We start from the raw sequence: 14,968 nt of genomic DNA, 5'->3' as shown, positions 1-14,968 counted from the left end.
CATAGACTATTTCCTTTTTTTAATTTTTAATTGAAGGATAATTGCTTTACAATATTGTGTTAGTTTCTGCCATACATCAAATGAATCAGTCATAGGATACATACACCCCCTCCCACTTGAAGTTCCCTCCCACCTGCCACCCCATTCTATCCCACTAGGTTGTCACAGAGCACTGGATTTGAAATCCCTGCATCATATAGCAAATTCCCACTGGCTATCTATTTTACACATGGTGCAATCAGTTGTCTCTTAAGTTATTTTTAGTTTAAATATATATTATCTCATATTACATGTGCTTGTCATAAGGCACACTATTATCTGAACTTCTACTCAGTGTACCTGTTTTTGAATTTCATAAATCTTTTTTATAAATGTGATGTTCAGTCTGCTTTCTCAATGCACAGATGAATCTATATTAAAATCAGGGCACACCTATATGATGAATTCAAGATTTTTTTTCTCAGTGCAAAAGTACACATTATCTGAAAAACTGTGCATTGCATGTAGGAGCTGGTGTGGACAAAGGCCTTTCAGGAATGACAGAATCTGGGGTCCTCACCTTAGAGAGGCTTCTGTGTGCAGAAGCAAGAGCTTTCTTGAGAGCAGTGATTCCAGAGTGGGTTTTGAAGAAACCACTTGCTGTAAAACTCAGCAAGTCAGCAGGGCTGCAGGCTAGAACTCCAAGGTCACAATCAACCTTGGGATGCTTTAACTTTCAGGTCACGAAAGAGTTTGCCACCCACTGGGATTACCCAGGGTGAAAGAATGCTTGTCTTGGATTTCACCCCTGAGAAGTGTGCATTATGCTCTGGAAGAGACACCATACTGGGAATGGGTATAGAGAGTCCACACAGGCCCCCTTGAATTTTAAGAGGGATGCTTAGTTTTCCTTCTCAGACTTAAAAAAAAAAAATATTACTCCCTTCCATGATCCAGGCTTTCTGAAGCTTATACCCACAGACTTCCAATTCTTTTCTTACTGTTTTAGGATCCGTCATAAACAGACGACCTTGACTTATGTTGACAATCAGAAAGGACCTGCAGGTGCTTGAGGAGGCTGGTCCTGAGCTGTGAGCTTGCTCCCCACTCCAGATGTTCAGTTAATGCTGGCCTGAGCGGGTGCGCAGAGAACAGGTCTCTCGTAAACTGAGTGGGAAGCATCTACTCACTGCTGATTATGGCTCAGCAAATTGCTGGGAGTTGAGGAGGATAAAGAAGTTAAGACCTACTATTTATCTTACAAAGAATCCTTAACTCCCCCAACAATCACATGTGAAGGCAGACAGTATATAATGAAGCACCATCACTGGGAAACTAATAGCAGGCATTATCTGCATATTTCAGGCTGGAAAAAGTCACTATCAAGCCTCTACTTGAAGATAACTGAACACTGTTATTTCACTGATCAATAACATGCATTATCTACACTTTATTTTGTTCATTTAGGTGCAGATATAAAGCATCACACTGCTGGTACCTTCTTTAATCTCTCGTTGGTCAGTTAGAGAGACAGGAGAACTGTGGGCTTCTGGGTTAGCTCAGTTGGTAAAGAATCTGCCTGTAGTGCAGGAGACCTGGGTTCGATCCCTGGGTCAAGATGATCCTGTGGAGAAGGAAATGGCAACCCACTCCAGTATTCTTGCCTGGGAAATCCTGTGGACAGAGGAGCCTGGAGAGCTATAGTCTATGGGGTCACAAGAGTTGGACATGACTTTTCATGCAAAGATGGGCACAAAAAAGGACAGAAGTGGTATGGATCTAACAGAAGATGAAGATATTAAGAAGAGGTGGCAAGAATACACCAAAGAACTATACAAAAAAGATCTTCATGACCCAGATAACCACGATGGTGTGATCACTCACCTAGAGCCAGACATCCTGGAGTGTGAAGTCAAGTGGTCCTTAGGAAGAATCATTACAAACAATGCTAGTGGAGGTGATGGAATTCCAGCTGAGCTATTTCAAATCCTAAAAGATGATGTTGTGAAAGTGCTGCACTCAATATGCCAGCAAATTTGAAAAGCTCAACAGTTGCCACAGGACTGGAAAAGGTCAGTTTTCATTTCAATCCAAAAGAAGGGCAATGCCAAAGAATGTTCAAATTACCACACAATTGAACTCATTTCACATGCCAGCAAAGTAATGCTCAAAATTATCCAAGCTAGTTTTCATCAGTACATGAACTGAGAACTTCCAGATGTTCAAGCTGGATTTATAAAAGGCAAAGGAACCAGAGATCAAACTGCCAACATCTGCTGGATCATAGAAAAAGCAAGAGAATTCCAGAAAAACATCATCTTCTGCTTCACTGACTATGCTAATACCTTTGACTTTGTGGATCACAACAAACTGTGGGAAATTCTTCAAGAGATGGGAATACCAGACCACCTGACCTGCCTCCTATGAAACCTGTATGCAGGTTGAGAAGCAACAGTTAGAACCGGACATGGAACAACAGATTGGTTCCAAATTGGGAAAGGAGTACATCAAAGCTGTATACTGTCACCCTGCTTACTTAACTTACATGCAGAGTACATCATGTGAAATGCTGGGCTGGAAGAAGCACAAGCTGGAATCAAGATTGCCTGGAGAAATATCAATAACCTCAGATATGCAGATGACACCACCCTTACAGCAGAAAGCAAAGAGGAACTAAAGAGCTTCTTGATGAAGGTGAAAGAGGAGAGTGAAGAAGATGGCTTAAAACTCAACATTCAAAAAATGAAGATCAGGGCATTCAGTCCCATCACTTCATGACAAATAAATGGGGAAACAATGGAAACAGTGACAGACTTTATTTTCTTGGGCTCCAAAATCACTGCGGATGCTGACTGCTGTCATGAAATTAAAAGGCGCTTGCTCCTTGGAAGAAAAGCTATGACAAACCTAGACAGCATATTAAGAAGCAGAAGTATTACTTTGCTGACAAAGGTCTGTAGAGTCAAAGCTATGGTTTATCCAGTAGTCATGTATGGATGTGAGAGTTGGACCATAAAGAAGGCTGAGTGCCAAAGAATTGATGCTTTTGAACAGTGGTGTTGGAGAAGACTCTTGAGAGTCCCTTGGACAGCAAGGAGATCCAACGAGTCCATCCTAAAGGAAATCAGTCCTGAATATTCATTTTAAGGACTGATGTTGAAGCTGAAACTCCAATACTTTGGTCACCTGATGCGAAGATCTGACTCATTGGAAAAGACCCTGATGCTGGGAAAGATCGAAGGCAGGAGAAGAAGGGAATGACAGAGGATGAGATGGTTGGATAGCATCACGGACTCAATGGACATGTGTTTGAGCAAGCTCTGGGAGTTGGTGAAGGACAGGGAAGCCTGGTGTGCTGCAGTTCATGCGGTCGCAAAGAGTTGGATACAACTGAGTGGCTGAACAACAACAGGAGAGCTGTTTGGTCTCTACCTCCGTTTCTTTTCGGATAAAGTGTATAGTTCTACTGGCCTTCCTCTGACCTCAGAGAATCAAGCATAGAGGCTAAATAGTCTCTGTAGGATGCTTGGCATTATCAGAACATTAGTGCTGTCTGTGAGTTAGAAAGGGCTACGACTAGTTTGGGTGCAAGAAGTAGCCAACATAAACACCATTTCCTTAAAAGGGATCCTAATTATCTATGTTAACTTACTGTGTCATCTACTGAGTTGTTTGTAAACAGCGCGCGGTCAAGAATTCAATGTCAGCTTTGATGTCACAGCCCTGAGCTACTCTCCAATGTGTGTCCGAAGCTCAGCAAGTAAAGGCTGCACATTCTAAGACATGATCTGTGCACGGACACACTTCCTTTATCCTGTGTTTCTTTTACATGGATTGTTAGCTTGTACTTATTTCAGCTGTATTGTCAACTAATAAGCCCTTAAGGTTGAAAATATCTGATGAAAAAGAATGATTAAAGCTGAGAGGGTCATTTGGCTTTAGGGGGCAGTGGTGGGTCACAGGCAGGAGGGAGCCTTCTATTCCTTTGGCACTGAAAGTGCCTGTAGGATGGTACAGTGATGACATGGGAACATCCTGGGACACCCCCCTAAGACTAGACCCATGACAGTAGTCCCATGACCTGACAATACGTTCTATGGAAGGCTTTTGGGAAAGACTCTAAGTACTTATAGTAATGGACAGGAGAAATGTCTCCTCCTGTATATTTTAATCTCTATCTTCTCATAAATGACTGCTGGAGGATATAAAGATACTGTGTGGGAGCCAAAGAATAACTAAGATACTGGGGGAACACCTGGCTTCTATTTTTTGAATTTTTGTTTTGTGTTCATGCAAAATCTATTGACTATTCATTAAAGACTCAGCATTTGCCAGGTCCTTACTAGGTACTGTAAGATATAAGGATGTAAAAGATAAAGCCCTTATCCTTTGGGGTAGTACAGTCCTTAACAGAGGGAATAGAAAGCATACAAGTCTCCATTAGGTTGAAACAAATGACATTAATGATACTAAGGTCCAAAATGGAGTTGAGTATGGGAAATTTCCTACAGTTTGATTCTAATTGTTGTTGGAATATAATATTTATTATATTATATAATATAAGAGAGTACAGTAAAGACCATGGAGCCAGGTACTGTTCTAAGTACTTTAAATATATCAACACTTAGAATCCTCATCACAACTTTACGAGGTAGGTACTATTAGCATGTTCATTTTAGAGATAAAAAGGCAAAACAAAACAGAACCAAGGTACAGAGAGGTCACAAAACTTAAGTAAGATCATGCATGAAGTAAGCTGTACAGGTGGACTACATCAAAGCTGAAGAGGCTGAGTTCTTGAAGTACTGGGCTACACACTGCCTCTCTCAGAGGGAGAGAAAGGGTTACCAAGATTCCAAGATGGAAGTGCACATTCTCTTGGGGGAACTGGGAAAAGCTTTGTGGATAAAGCAATATTTCAAATATGCCTTAAAGACAAAAATCCATAAAGGCTTGTTCCCATCTGGGAGGGACGAAGAGGGGATTTTTGGCAAAGGAGTCATTATGAAAAGGCTGTAATGAGCAGGAGTTCTGCCGACATAAACATGAGTGTGCATAGTACACACGGGAGATGAGGCTGGAAATACACACAGGATCCATGTTGTGGACCTTCTTAAAGGGCAGAGAGATGAGTTTATTCATAGTTTAGGAAACAGTGGGGAGCTTCTGAAGATGATAGGGCAGAAGAATCACTGGATCAGAGGCAGGGAAGAAGAATGAACGTGGAAGCAGACGGTAGGGGGGCTGGGAACAGGAGAAAAATAGGAGGTAGGGAGAAAAATTAGGAGGCTAGGACAGGAGTCCAGCTATGAACATACAGTAAGGAGCACAACAAGCAAGATGACAGTTATTACAGTAAATTTTTATCTCATATATGTGTTTTTTAAATTGAATTTTTAATTTCATATTGGAGTATAGCTGATTTACAATGTTGTGTTAGCTTGTGTACAACAAAGTAATTCACTTATACATATATCCAAAATCCTCCTCAGAAAGATGTGCAATCAGCTAATAATTTCTCTAATACTTAATAAGTCTTAAGTATTTGTCCCATACAATCATCAAATCCTGTGCCAAAACCAACTAAGAGAGAGATGAAATTATTAAAAAACAAACACACACATGAGAACACAGCAGCCTGACTCAGGAGTCTGCCTACTTCAGGAACACTAAAAATGTTTTGTCTTTCTCTGAGAGTCTAGCCAACCTCATCACTCTCCCCGACAACTGAAAGCAGATTTCTTTGTAGTAAGTTTGTGCCATTACTTCTTTCAAGTATACAAAGATGTCTATCTCTTTCAACCGTAAACTCCTCCAAACCCGTTCTTAGCCTCTATGTGTGTTTTTGCTCATATTTATATCTCTGGATTGGTGAATTACACTGCTCCCCATGTGTGTGGGCTGAAAACGTCTCATGGGACTTTTAAAAATAGTTCTTTGTTTGCAGAAAATATTTCTCAAGCCTGTACTCTGCAGAAGGTATGTTAGTATGTGCCCAAGACTGCACAAACACCCATTCACATGGATTAGGTCCCGTACCCACACAGAGAGCAGAGCCCTGAGGGCTTAGAAGATGGGCCACTTTCTGATGAGCAAGAGAAGAAAGAGATGAGTGCAATGGACGATTCTTTAGGTGGTGCATTGCGTGGGTTAATCTTAGCTGGTCTGGTTTGACCACATGCTTTTCCCCCAGAGTATTGTTTGGCAATGCTGTGTATGGATCATGCTAACTAAAGATGAATGATATGCTCTAGTCATGGGTCCTCAAATTGTTTCAGGGCAAGATATGTCAGCTTGTTGATGTTGCTTAGCAATAGAATTAGATTTATGATTTGCACCTAAGTTCACTGGAACTGGGGGCCTGACAGTTAAGGCTGTCTACATAGCTAGGGTGCACCTACATGACCAGCTCACTCTAGGAAACTCTGTCATGAGCAGACTTTGGGCTTCCTGGTATCGAGGTGCTTGGCAGGATTATCAGTAGTGGTCCCAGACCTGGAGACAAAGGGTGACTGTTGTGACTGGGAAGTGAGAGGACAAGAAGGCCCAAACTTGGGTTCTGCAGATCCTGGTGAGTACACTCTCCCATCTACTGTTGCTGTACTATATCTCTCGCCTGTCAGAAAGCTGTCATCTGAGTATACACCATTTGATTTCTATGATTCTTTTAGCAACAGAACCCTGAATGTGGTCAATGTGCAGTTAGTACAGGTGGCGAGATCTGATCCTCTGTGAATGCCCCCCACCCCGCAGTAAGCCAAGAGGTTCCATGATAACAAGGCATGGGAGGGTGGTGCTGGTGAGAATTGTTAAGTGTGCAGAAGGGTGGGTAGTCAGGGAGCTATTACGGATACTTCCATTTAGTTATTTTATTTGCAATATCATTTATTACTTACTGTGTTCAAGGTATCATTTGAGGTACTGTGAACTATACAACTCTGAATAAAACACAGCTGTTCATGATCCACATAGGGAGATAAGAGAAATATGCAAACAACTATACTCCAAAGCAGTGTTTAACATATTACTTCAGAGTGATAAGGAATCACATGACCTCCTTCAAAGACATACATGGAGGAAGGAGGGATTGCTCCAGGCCAAGGGTTACAGTGTTTTGGCTGAACCTTAACGTATGGGCAGGATATATATTTCCAGAATGGCAGGAGGAGGACAGTTTTGGAAGATGGAATGGCATGAACAACGTCGCAGAGGAGGGAAAGCACAGTGTTCCTGGGGAGGAATGACTTGTCTAGACTTAGAATTGAGGTCAGACGACAGATGGTGGGTTTGAGTGTCTTGGAATAGGTTTGCAGTTTAAAATTTAGGTAGTGGGGAGGGTACTAGAGACAGTTAAGGTAATTTAGAGCAGAGGGATATGTTGGATTCTGAACATCTTTATTGGCAAAGGAAGATGGATACAAGGAAGGAGAGGTGGGAAGAGGGTGGAAGGAGGAAGACAGTTATTAAGGGGTTATTGTGACCCCTTAGTGTAAAGTCGAGGTGGCCTGCAGAAGGGTGGTGGCATTTCTTTATGTTTGGATAGTTCTGTCTAGGATTCACTCTAAGAGAGTTTATTTATTTTTCTTCCATGGGGTTTTGCTTTGAATCTAAGAATTCAGAAAAGTGCACATAGAAAATGTATACATTATAATTGTTAAACTGACAGATCATGAACAAGTTTTTTTCTTAACTGGAGTAATATTGGTTTACAGTGTTGTGTTATTTTCTGCTGTACAGTGAAGTGGCTCAGCTATATGCATACATATATCCCCCTGTCCCTGTTGGACTTTCCTCCTACCCAGCCCCTGCTCCTCCACCCGGCATCCTATCCATCCAGGTTACCACAGAGCACCGAGCTGAGCTCCACGATCAGAGTTGGACATGACTGATCGGTTAACACTTTTATGGATGAAGGGAAGTAGCTATTGTTCTTGCTTATCACAAAAACATCAACATATGCAAAATAAGTGGCAGCAATTTCTTCAACATATCTGCCATACTCAGAGGCTGTCTTTCAACAAAGCCCAAAGCTTAAGCTCCTCAGACCCTATGACAGGACAAAGAAAATGGCTTGGGGAAATTCTACCACCACTTTGGGGGAAGTGAAGGGCAGTGTATTATATCTGTGTGTGGGCGAGGGTTTCAGTGTTGGAGAGAGCATGCACCAATTAGTAAAACATTCTTAACTCATTCCTTCTCATTTCCTTACAGAAAGCAGCAATAAGTCACATTATTTTCTGAGTGAAGGCTCTGGAATATACTTGCTGGGATAAGGCAAACATAACTAACAGCTAGCCCTTTTACAGCCCCTCACATTAATTAGGGAGCAGATTAACATGTCAGATGCTTCTAAAATAGGAGGGTTGTAACGAGTCTGTGGTCTGGCACAACTGACACATTGATGACGTTTGTTAAAAACAGCACCAACCCTCCCTTTGAGTGACCTCCAAGAAAAATGATGTTTACATCGCATATTAGAAACGTAGCCTGCAATTTAGTCATAAAACCCCAATTATGGTTTCATGACGCTGGAACGACCCATGAAACAGCAATGGCTTAAACAGTCAGGTACAGTGTCTTCCCTTTCTTTATTGTGTAATGTGGACTTGAGCATATACTTCAATTGAGGAAGAGAAAATCCACCCATAGAATTTAATTAAAGGTACCTACTATGTGCGGTTTCCCAGGTGGTTCAGTGGTAAAGAATCTGCCTGCTAATGCAGAGACGGGAGTTCAATCCCCAGGTTGGGAGAATCCCCTGGAGAAGGAAATGGCAACCCACTCCAGTATTCTTGCCTGGGAAATCCCATGGACAGAAGAGTCTGGTGGGTCCCCATCTACAGGGTCGCAAAAGAGTTGGACATGACTTGGTGACTAAACAAGACCACCACCACCTACTAGGTAATTAGGATTGTTCTTAGGGCATGTGAGGGATTTAGAAGAAGCAGAAAACATGGGCTTTGCCTTAATTGACTGCAACATAAGTAATTCTTGAAGCCCACACAACTTATTGAGTCCTGTGCACAGTGTGATCACATACATGGCGATGTTGTGAGGATAAATGTTATCACAGAGCAGTAAGCAAAGTTCCATGGAAGCACAGACGCAGAAAAGGTTTTCGGTGCTAAAGGATTTGGAGAGGTGTTCCCAAGAGAGCAGATGTTTTAGTTCAGTCTTGAAGATAAAGAAAAGATTGTCACAGGACAAGAGGGGGATGCGCAAGTCACGTTAAGGAGAAGAGACAGCTTGTATGAAGACAGAATTTCAGAGTCCAAGGCGATTTGGTTAAAGGGACAAATTTAATGGTCTGTTAATGTGATCATTAGGTAAAGAAATATCTCAAAGTAATAATGACAATAATGATATAGAACTTGTAAAAAGAAAGATTCCTAAACTCAGTAATCTACTTGCTGGCCCACAATAAATTCTTTCTTTTTTCTTTTCTTTGCATTAAGTTGGTCTTACTTAACCTCAAGGCTGGGCTTCCCAGGTGGCCCAGCAGTAAAGAATTTGCCTGCTAATGCAGGGGACACAGGTTCGATCCCTGGGTGGGGAAGATCCCCTGGAGAAGGAAATGGCTACCCACTCCAGTATTCTTGCCTGGGAAATCCCGTGGACAGAGGAGCCTGGTGGGCTACAGTCCATGGGTTTGCAAAAGAGTTGGACATGACTTAGCAACTAAACAACAACAACCTATAAGGCTAACTGTATGAGAGAAATAAAGAAGCAGTCTTTTTTTTTCCCCAAAGAGGACATGAAGATGGCCAACAGGCACATGAAAAGATGCTCAACATTGGTAATCATCCGGAAAATACAAAGCAAAACCACAATGAGATATCATCTCACACCTGGCAGAATGGCTATCATCAAAAAGAATACAAATAACCATGTTAGCAAAGATGTGGAAAGAACAGAAGCCTTATACACTGTTGGTGGGAGTGTAAACTGGAGTAGCCACCATGGAAAACAGTACGGGGTTTCTAAAATAACAAAACAGAACTACCACATGACCTAGCAATTCCATGCCTGAGTATATATCGTCCCAAAACAAAAACACTAATTCAAAAAGATACATTTATCCCAATGCTCATAGCAGCACTATTTATAATTGCTGAGATATGGAAGCAATGTAAGTTGCATCAACAGATGAATGGATAAAGAAGATGTGGTATATACATGTAATGGACTACTACTCAGCTATAAAAAATGGAATTTTGCCATCTGCAGCAGCATGGATGGACCTGGGGGGCATTATTCTTAGTGAAATAAGTCAGACACAGAAAGATGGGTACTATATGATGTCACTTATATGTGCAATCTAAAAAACATAACAAACTAATGAAAAACAAAACAAAAAAGCAGCAGATTCACAGATATGGAGAACAAAGTCGTGCTTACCAGTAGAGAGAAGGAAGGGGGATAAAAGGGTTATTATGTGATTATATGGTATCATGTGTGTGAAACTTTTGAAAATTGTAAAGCATTACAGAATTTAAAGAGTCTTTCACTCAGTTAAAAGAAAAACAAAAAAGCAGCAGCCTTGTGGAGAAGTTGATAAATTCTGAAAAATAATATTTTTTTAGTTTGCCCCTACAATTTCAGTTATTAGTTCATCCAGTTACCATATCCTAAATAAAACAGAGTAAGGACAGTAGCTTGAATTGTAGTAAAATCTGGACAGTATTGCCAAAGGCAGAAAAAGGACTGAAATTCTTACTTGTCTCTAGGACTGGGTATAGTATCTGCAGACTTTGAGATGCTCTGACAAAGAATGCTGGTGTGGCTGAAAGAGAAAAAGGGGGAAAAAAACCATTAGTCACCCCTGTAAAAAATGGTCTGATGTGACCTTGTTACATCCTCATTTTCAAATGTCAACATGTGACCTGGCCCAACCTCACAAAAATTCTCTCCTTTTTTCTTTCTTTTCGAAACTAAAATTGCACCTATCCTCTGAAAGGAACTCCTAAATATTCAGAGCAAATGGAAACCTTTTGCTCAGTTGTCTCTGGTATCACGCCTGGACACAGTCAGGAAGGATGAAGAATAGCCTTCCTACATCATTTGGGTCCAAACTTAAGTCTTGCTTGTGAAAACAAGGGGAACATAAATTCTTTTTAAAAACAGTATTAAAAACAGTTCAGTCAAACACATTTATTCTTAGAAATAAACATGTGAGCAACCCCGGGAGTAGGGAAGGAATGAAGGGAAGTGAAAAACTGGACAAGAGGGAGAGACAGAACTTCAGGACACAAGATGGGCAATGAGTCTTCGGTCATAAAGGAGTTCTAATGGAACTGATACTAGAATTAGGTTACATGAAAAACAGGAGAAATGGAACATGATCAATGTAGCTATCACTGAACTGTTGAACTGGGTTAACTGCAAACATACTGTAACTGCTGTCTGGTTTTGGTGGAGAAGGGGGTATCGGTAAGATTCTTCTCATCCTGCCAGGTTATCCCTGGGTTGCTAGAGAGGCGGTGTGACCCAGGTCCCCAACAAACACAGAGCACTACCTCAAAGCAGCGAAACTGCTAATGCTGTTGGTGCTCAATAGAAACTCACAGTAACAGTGCTAGAAATCATTTTCTGATGTGAAAAAAAGGAAAAGGAAGAAAATGAAGATCCACGGACAGTGAACTGGCCCACATCTATCCCCCTGAATTTCAGAACGGGTGAATCCTGTCCATCTGTCCTGAGCCACTTTTCAATGTGTTTTTTCACTAACTTCTCCCACCTGGCCAACCAGTAGGAAGCACCGTTCGGGTCTGGAGCTCAGAATATAGAAGCTAACAGAGGAAATTAAGATCCTCTCATCAAACGCTGCAGAATTCTAACCCCCAAAAGTTTTCAAAGCCTGGGCATATCAGGGAGAGCATTTTCCAAGTGAAGTTAGGTTTGGGGGCCTTTGGCAAATAATATTTTAAATTCTGTATGACTTTTAGCTCCAAAAGGATTTTTCATTCTCTCTCTAAATTTTAATATTAACTTTATCTGCAGAAGTTCATTTACTCTGAAATGCAATAAAGAATTATGACAGAAAGCAAATAGAATACACGTTTCCCTGGAGTAGATAATGTACTACACATGGATTTTAACGTGACCAGAAAGGAAAATTGCACTTTATGAAAATCCCCTCAAGTCTACTCACTGCCTTGATACCCTCAGTCTTTGTTATTATCATTATCTAGACCCCAACCCCCACCTTTAATTCCTTGCTACAAATCAGAGAACACTTTATTACACCTTGCCCCTAAATTGGGCACTAGAACATTATTTTTAGTCAAGGTTGGGCAAGTTTATATAACTTTCAACTGTGAATGACTTCTTTCACTGACAACTATGTATTTCTTGAGAATGTTTAAAAAGAGTCCAAAAAAAGAGGAAAATTAAGTCAATCAGCAATGACAGACACACAATCATCTGTGTTATTTTGGCCAAAATTATCCAGTGAGTTTGTCTCCGAGTAAAAAGACACCAGTTTCCAGGCTCAGACCAGCAGGAAAGTTGATGAATTTCTCCAGAAGGATGACTGATACAGAAAGTGGGGGGTCAGTTATGAGGCTCCAGGGGAGCCCACAGAGCCAAACCTCAGGCCCGGAAATGCTTGGGCAGCGCTGGCCACCCTCGACTCTTTTGCTTTCTTTGCAGACAGAGGTCTGGTGCCTTCCTCTTTATGGTGTCTTTGGTAACATCTTCATGAATCAGATAGTCTTACTCAGCTAACAGCCTCCACAGAATATGGTGAATCAAGGCATAAAAGGAACAAATGGCATCCTTGGGGAAGAACCACAGATTTACGCCAGCACCAAGAGGGCCCTGATTACAAAGTTGAGAACCATGAACAAAACAGTGACATCTTAGCAAATGGAGGTATCATCCTCAGTGGTCAATTTTAGCGTCCCAGCTGTCCTCATTGTCTAGAAGTGCTGAGTAATAGAGGAAAACAAGTGGAGGGTGGCAATAATAAGAGAAGCACTGCTCTAGTATATCCTATGGGGGCTTTTAAATCCTGGCATTATAAAATGAATTAGCTACAGCCGTTGGCCTCGGTGAGCCCACAGTTTTTGGGCAGGGATATATAAAGTAAGGAGTGGTCGGCATTGGAGGAACAATGCAGTGTCCTTTAACAAGTCAGGACAAGGTTCCTGGGGAAGGTGACCCCTTGGATGGGTGCTGAATTTGGGATAACTAAGCAAATGAAAAGCAAAGGATAAGGCAGTTGGTGCCAAGGGAAGCACTGAATAAAGAAAGGCATAAGACATGACCGGGGCACGTGAGTCACAATCTGTCAGGAATGGGTAGGGCACAGCTGACCGGGGATGTATTGAGTGGGGAGAGGTCATGTTAGGATGGTCTTTCCAAAGAACTTAACTGTGATCCTGCCAACACTGGAGAACTACTCCTTTGCGGGGCCTTGAGGCGGAGCTTCTCATGGTGAACCTGCTTAAGAACAAACTGCAATCTATACTTTCCTACTTATGTCCAACTGTGTGCTCAACTTCCCAACCATGGCACACAATTGGATCTCAGTTTCTCTGTCTGTAAAATGGGGCCAGTTGCAGTATCTACACAAGTGAGGTTTAAGTCAATGTATTTAATACAATGCAATATATTAAATATGCAATATAGTAAGTGCTTAGAGTTAGATATTGTTTTTATTATTGTCGCTGTTATTGTTGCTACCACTACCCTGAAAGTAGAGGAGGAGAGCATGGCAACCCACTCCAGTATTCTTACCTGAGAAATCCCATGGACAGAGGAGCCCAGCAGGCTACAGTCCACAGGGTTGCACTGAGTCAGACACGACTGAAGTGACTTAACATCCACGCATGCACGCACCCTGAAAGTAAGGGCTCGTCTTTTTCAACAAAGAACTCAGCACAATTCTTTGTTGTAAAAGAATGTGACGATCACAAGCAGACTTTGTGAGCTTAAGGCTTTGCACGTATGAAGACATGATTCAGTCCTAAGTGCAGCAGGATCTGCTCCATTTATTTATGTCTTCCTGTGCAGGCTGGACACAGGCAGTGGGACCCTGAAGAAATGAGATCAGTGGCATTGAGAATGGGAATCTACCTGGGACTCAATGCAGTCATTTTCAGTTCTTGTAAGTTGGTGACTTCCCTATTGTATCAGTAGGAAAGTTAGTATGGGAGAATTAACATTCTGCTGAGGATTGCACTTTACCCGTTGTGCAGCAGTGGCATTTGGAATCAGCCATGAATAGTGCAAACACAAGTAAGTAAATCAAGATACAGCATATGGCAACCATTTTACACCATAGCAGGAGAGCACAGAGGGCCTCATATGGCATCTGCCATAAAATAAGCATTGGTTGATGTCAGCTATTGTCATCATTATTAGCTTATGATTACTATAAAGATAATGCTGATGTAACTGTCATGAAATCTTTTCAAGACTTCCTCTGATTGCAATAATCACTTTGTAGTATACACATATATCAAACCGTCGTATTAGACACACACTTGCACAATATCTTATGTTAATTTTATCTCAGTAAAGCTGGAAATAAAAAGACTTCCACTGAAGTCTCCCTTGGGCAGTAAGTAAGTTGTCCTTCACCCAGCAGCCTTAGAGACAACTCTTATGCCCTTTGCAGTAACTGCTTCTTTTCCTGTGCCCTTTGACACACAGTAAGTTTCTTGAGATGGGTGTTGCTTTTATCTTTGTAACCTCTGTTAGGAGTGCAGGGTGCAGCACCTAGTAGAAAAATACAGCTTGCTAAACAAAGGAGGTACATGAATTATAAATGCTTTAAACTTTGGCTTTTGGTCTAAAAGGGGATCAAAGAAAAATAGTTTATTCTCAGCAAACTACATCTCTCCTTGTAAATCTCAAGTTAGCTTGACCATTTTTCCTGCCATTTGGAAGTCTAGTTATCCTTGAGCATATTTCAGAAATTTCCCCTCTCAGATTTCAACCTCTAAAGCTCTTTCCAAACCCACTTCTGCCTTTCTGTCCTTTT

The 14,968-nt window shown here is 41.4% G+C and overlaps 1 protein-coding gene and 1 long non-coding RNA gene across 7 annotated transcripts in view; one reads left to right on the top strand and one right to left on the bottom strand.

The window, feature by feature from the left end:
- Nucleotides 1–14,968, bottom strand: part of GHR (growth hormone receptor) — a 297,127-nt gene that overhangs the window by 77,910 nt on the left and 204,249 nt on the right. For 5 of the 6 annotated variants that reach the window (XM_020888243.2, XM_070476638.1, XM_070476636.1 and 2 more), the window contains one exon: nucleotides 10,697–10,762. The exons of the other annotated variant lie outside the window; for it this stretch is intronic. In XM_020888243.2, coding sequence (XP_020743902.1) covers nucleotides 10,697–10,762 — 66 coding nt within the window. The remainder of the gene's footprint in view (nucleotides 1–10,696; nucleotides 10,763–14,968) is intronic. 6 annotated transcript variants of the gene reach the window in all.
- Nucleotides 1–14,968, top strand: part of LOC110133979 (uncharacterized) — a 202,283-nt gene that overhangs the window by 107,165 nt on the left and 80,150 nt on the right. The window lies entirely within an intron of this gene.

Source organism: Odocoileus virginianus, chromosome 14, assembly GCF_023699985.2.
Source record: "Odocoileus virginianus isolate 20LAN1187 ecotype Illinois chromosome 14, Ovbor_1.2, whole genome shotgun sequence".
Lineage (NCBI taxonomy): Eukaryota > Metazoa > Chordata > Mammalia > Artiodactyla > Cervidae > Odocoileus > Odocoileus virginianus.
The sequence above is the reverse complement of the archived record's forward strand: the minus strand, read 5'-3'. Positions and strand labels throughout refer to the sequence as shown.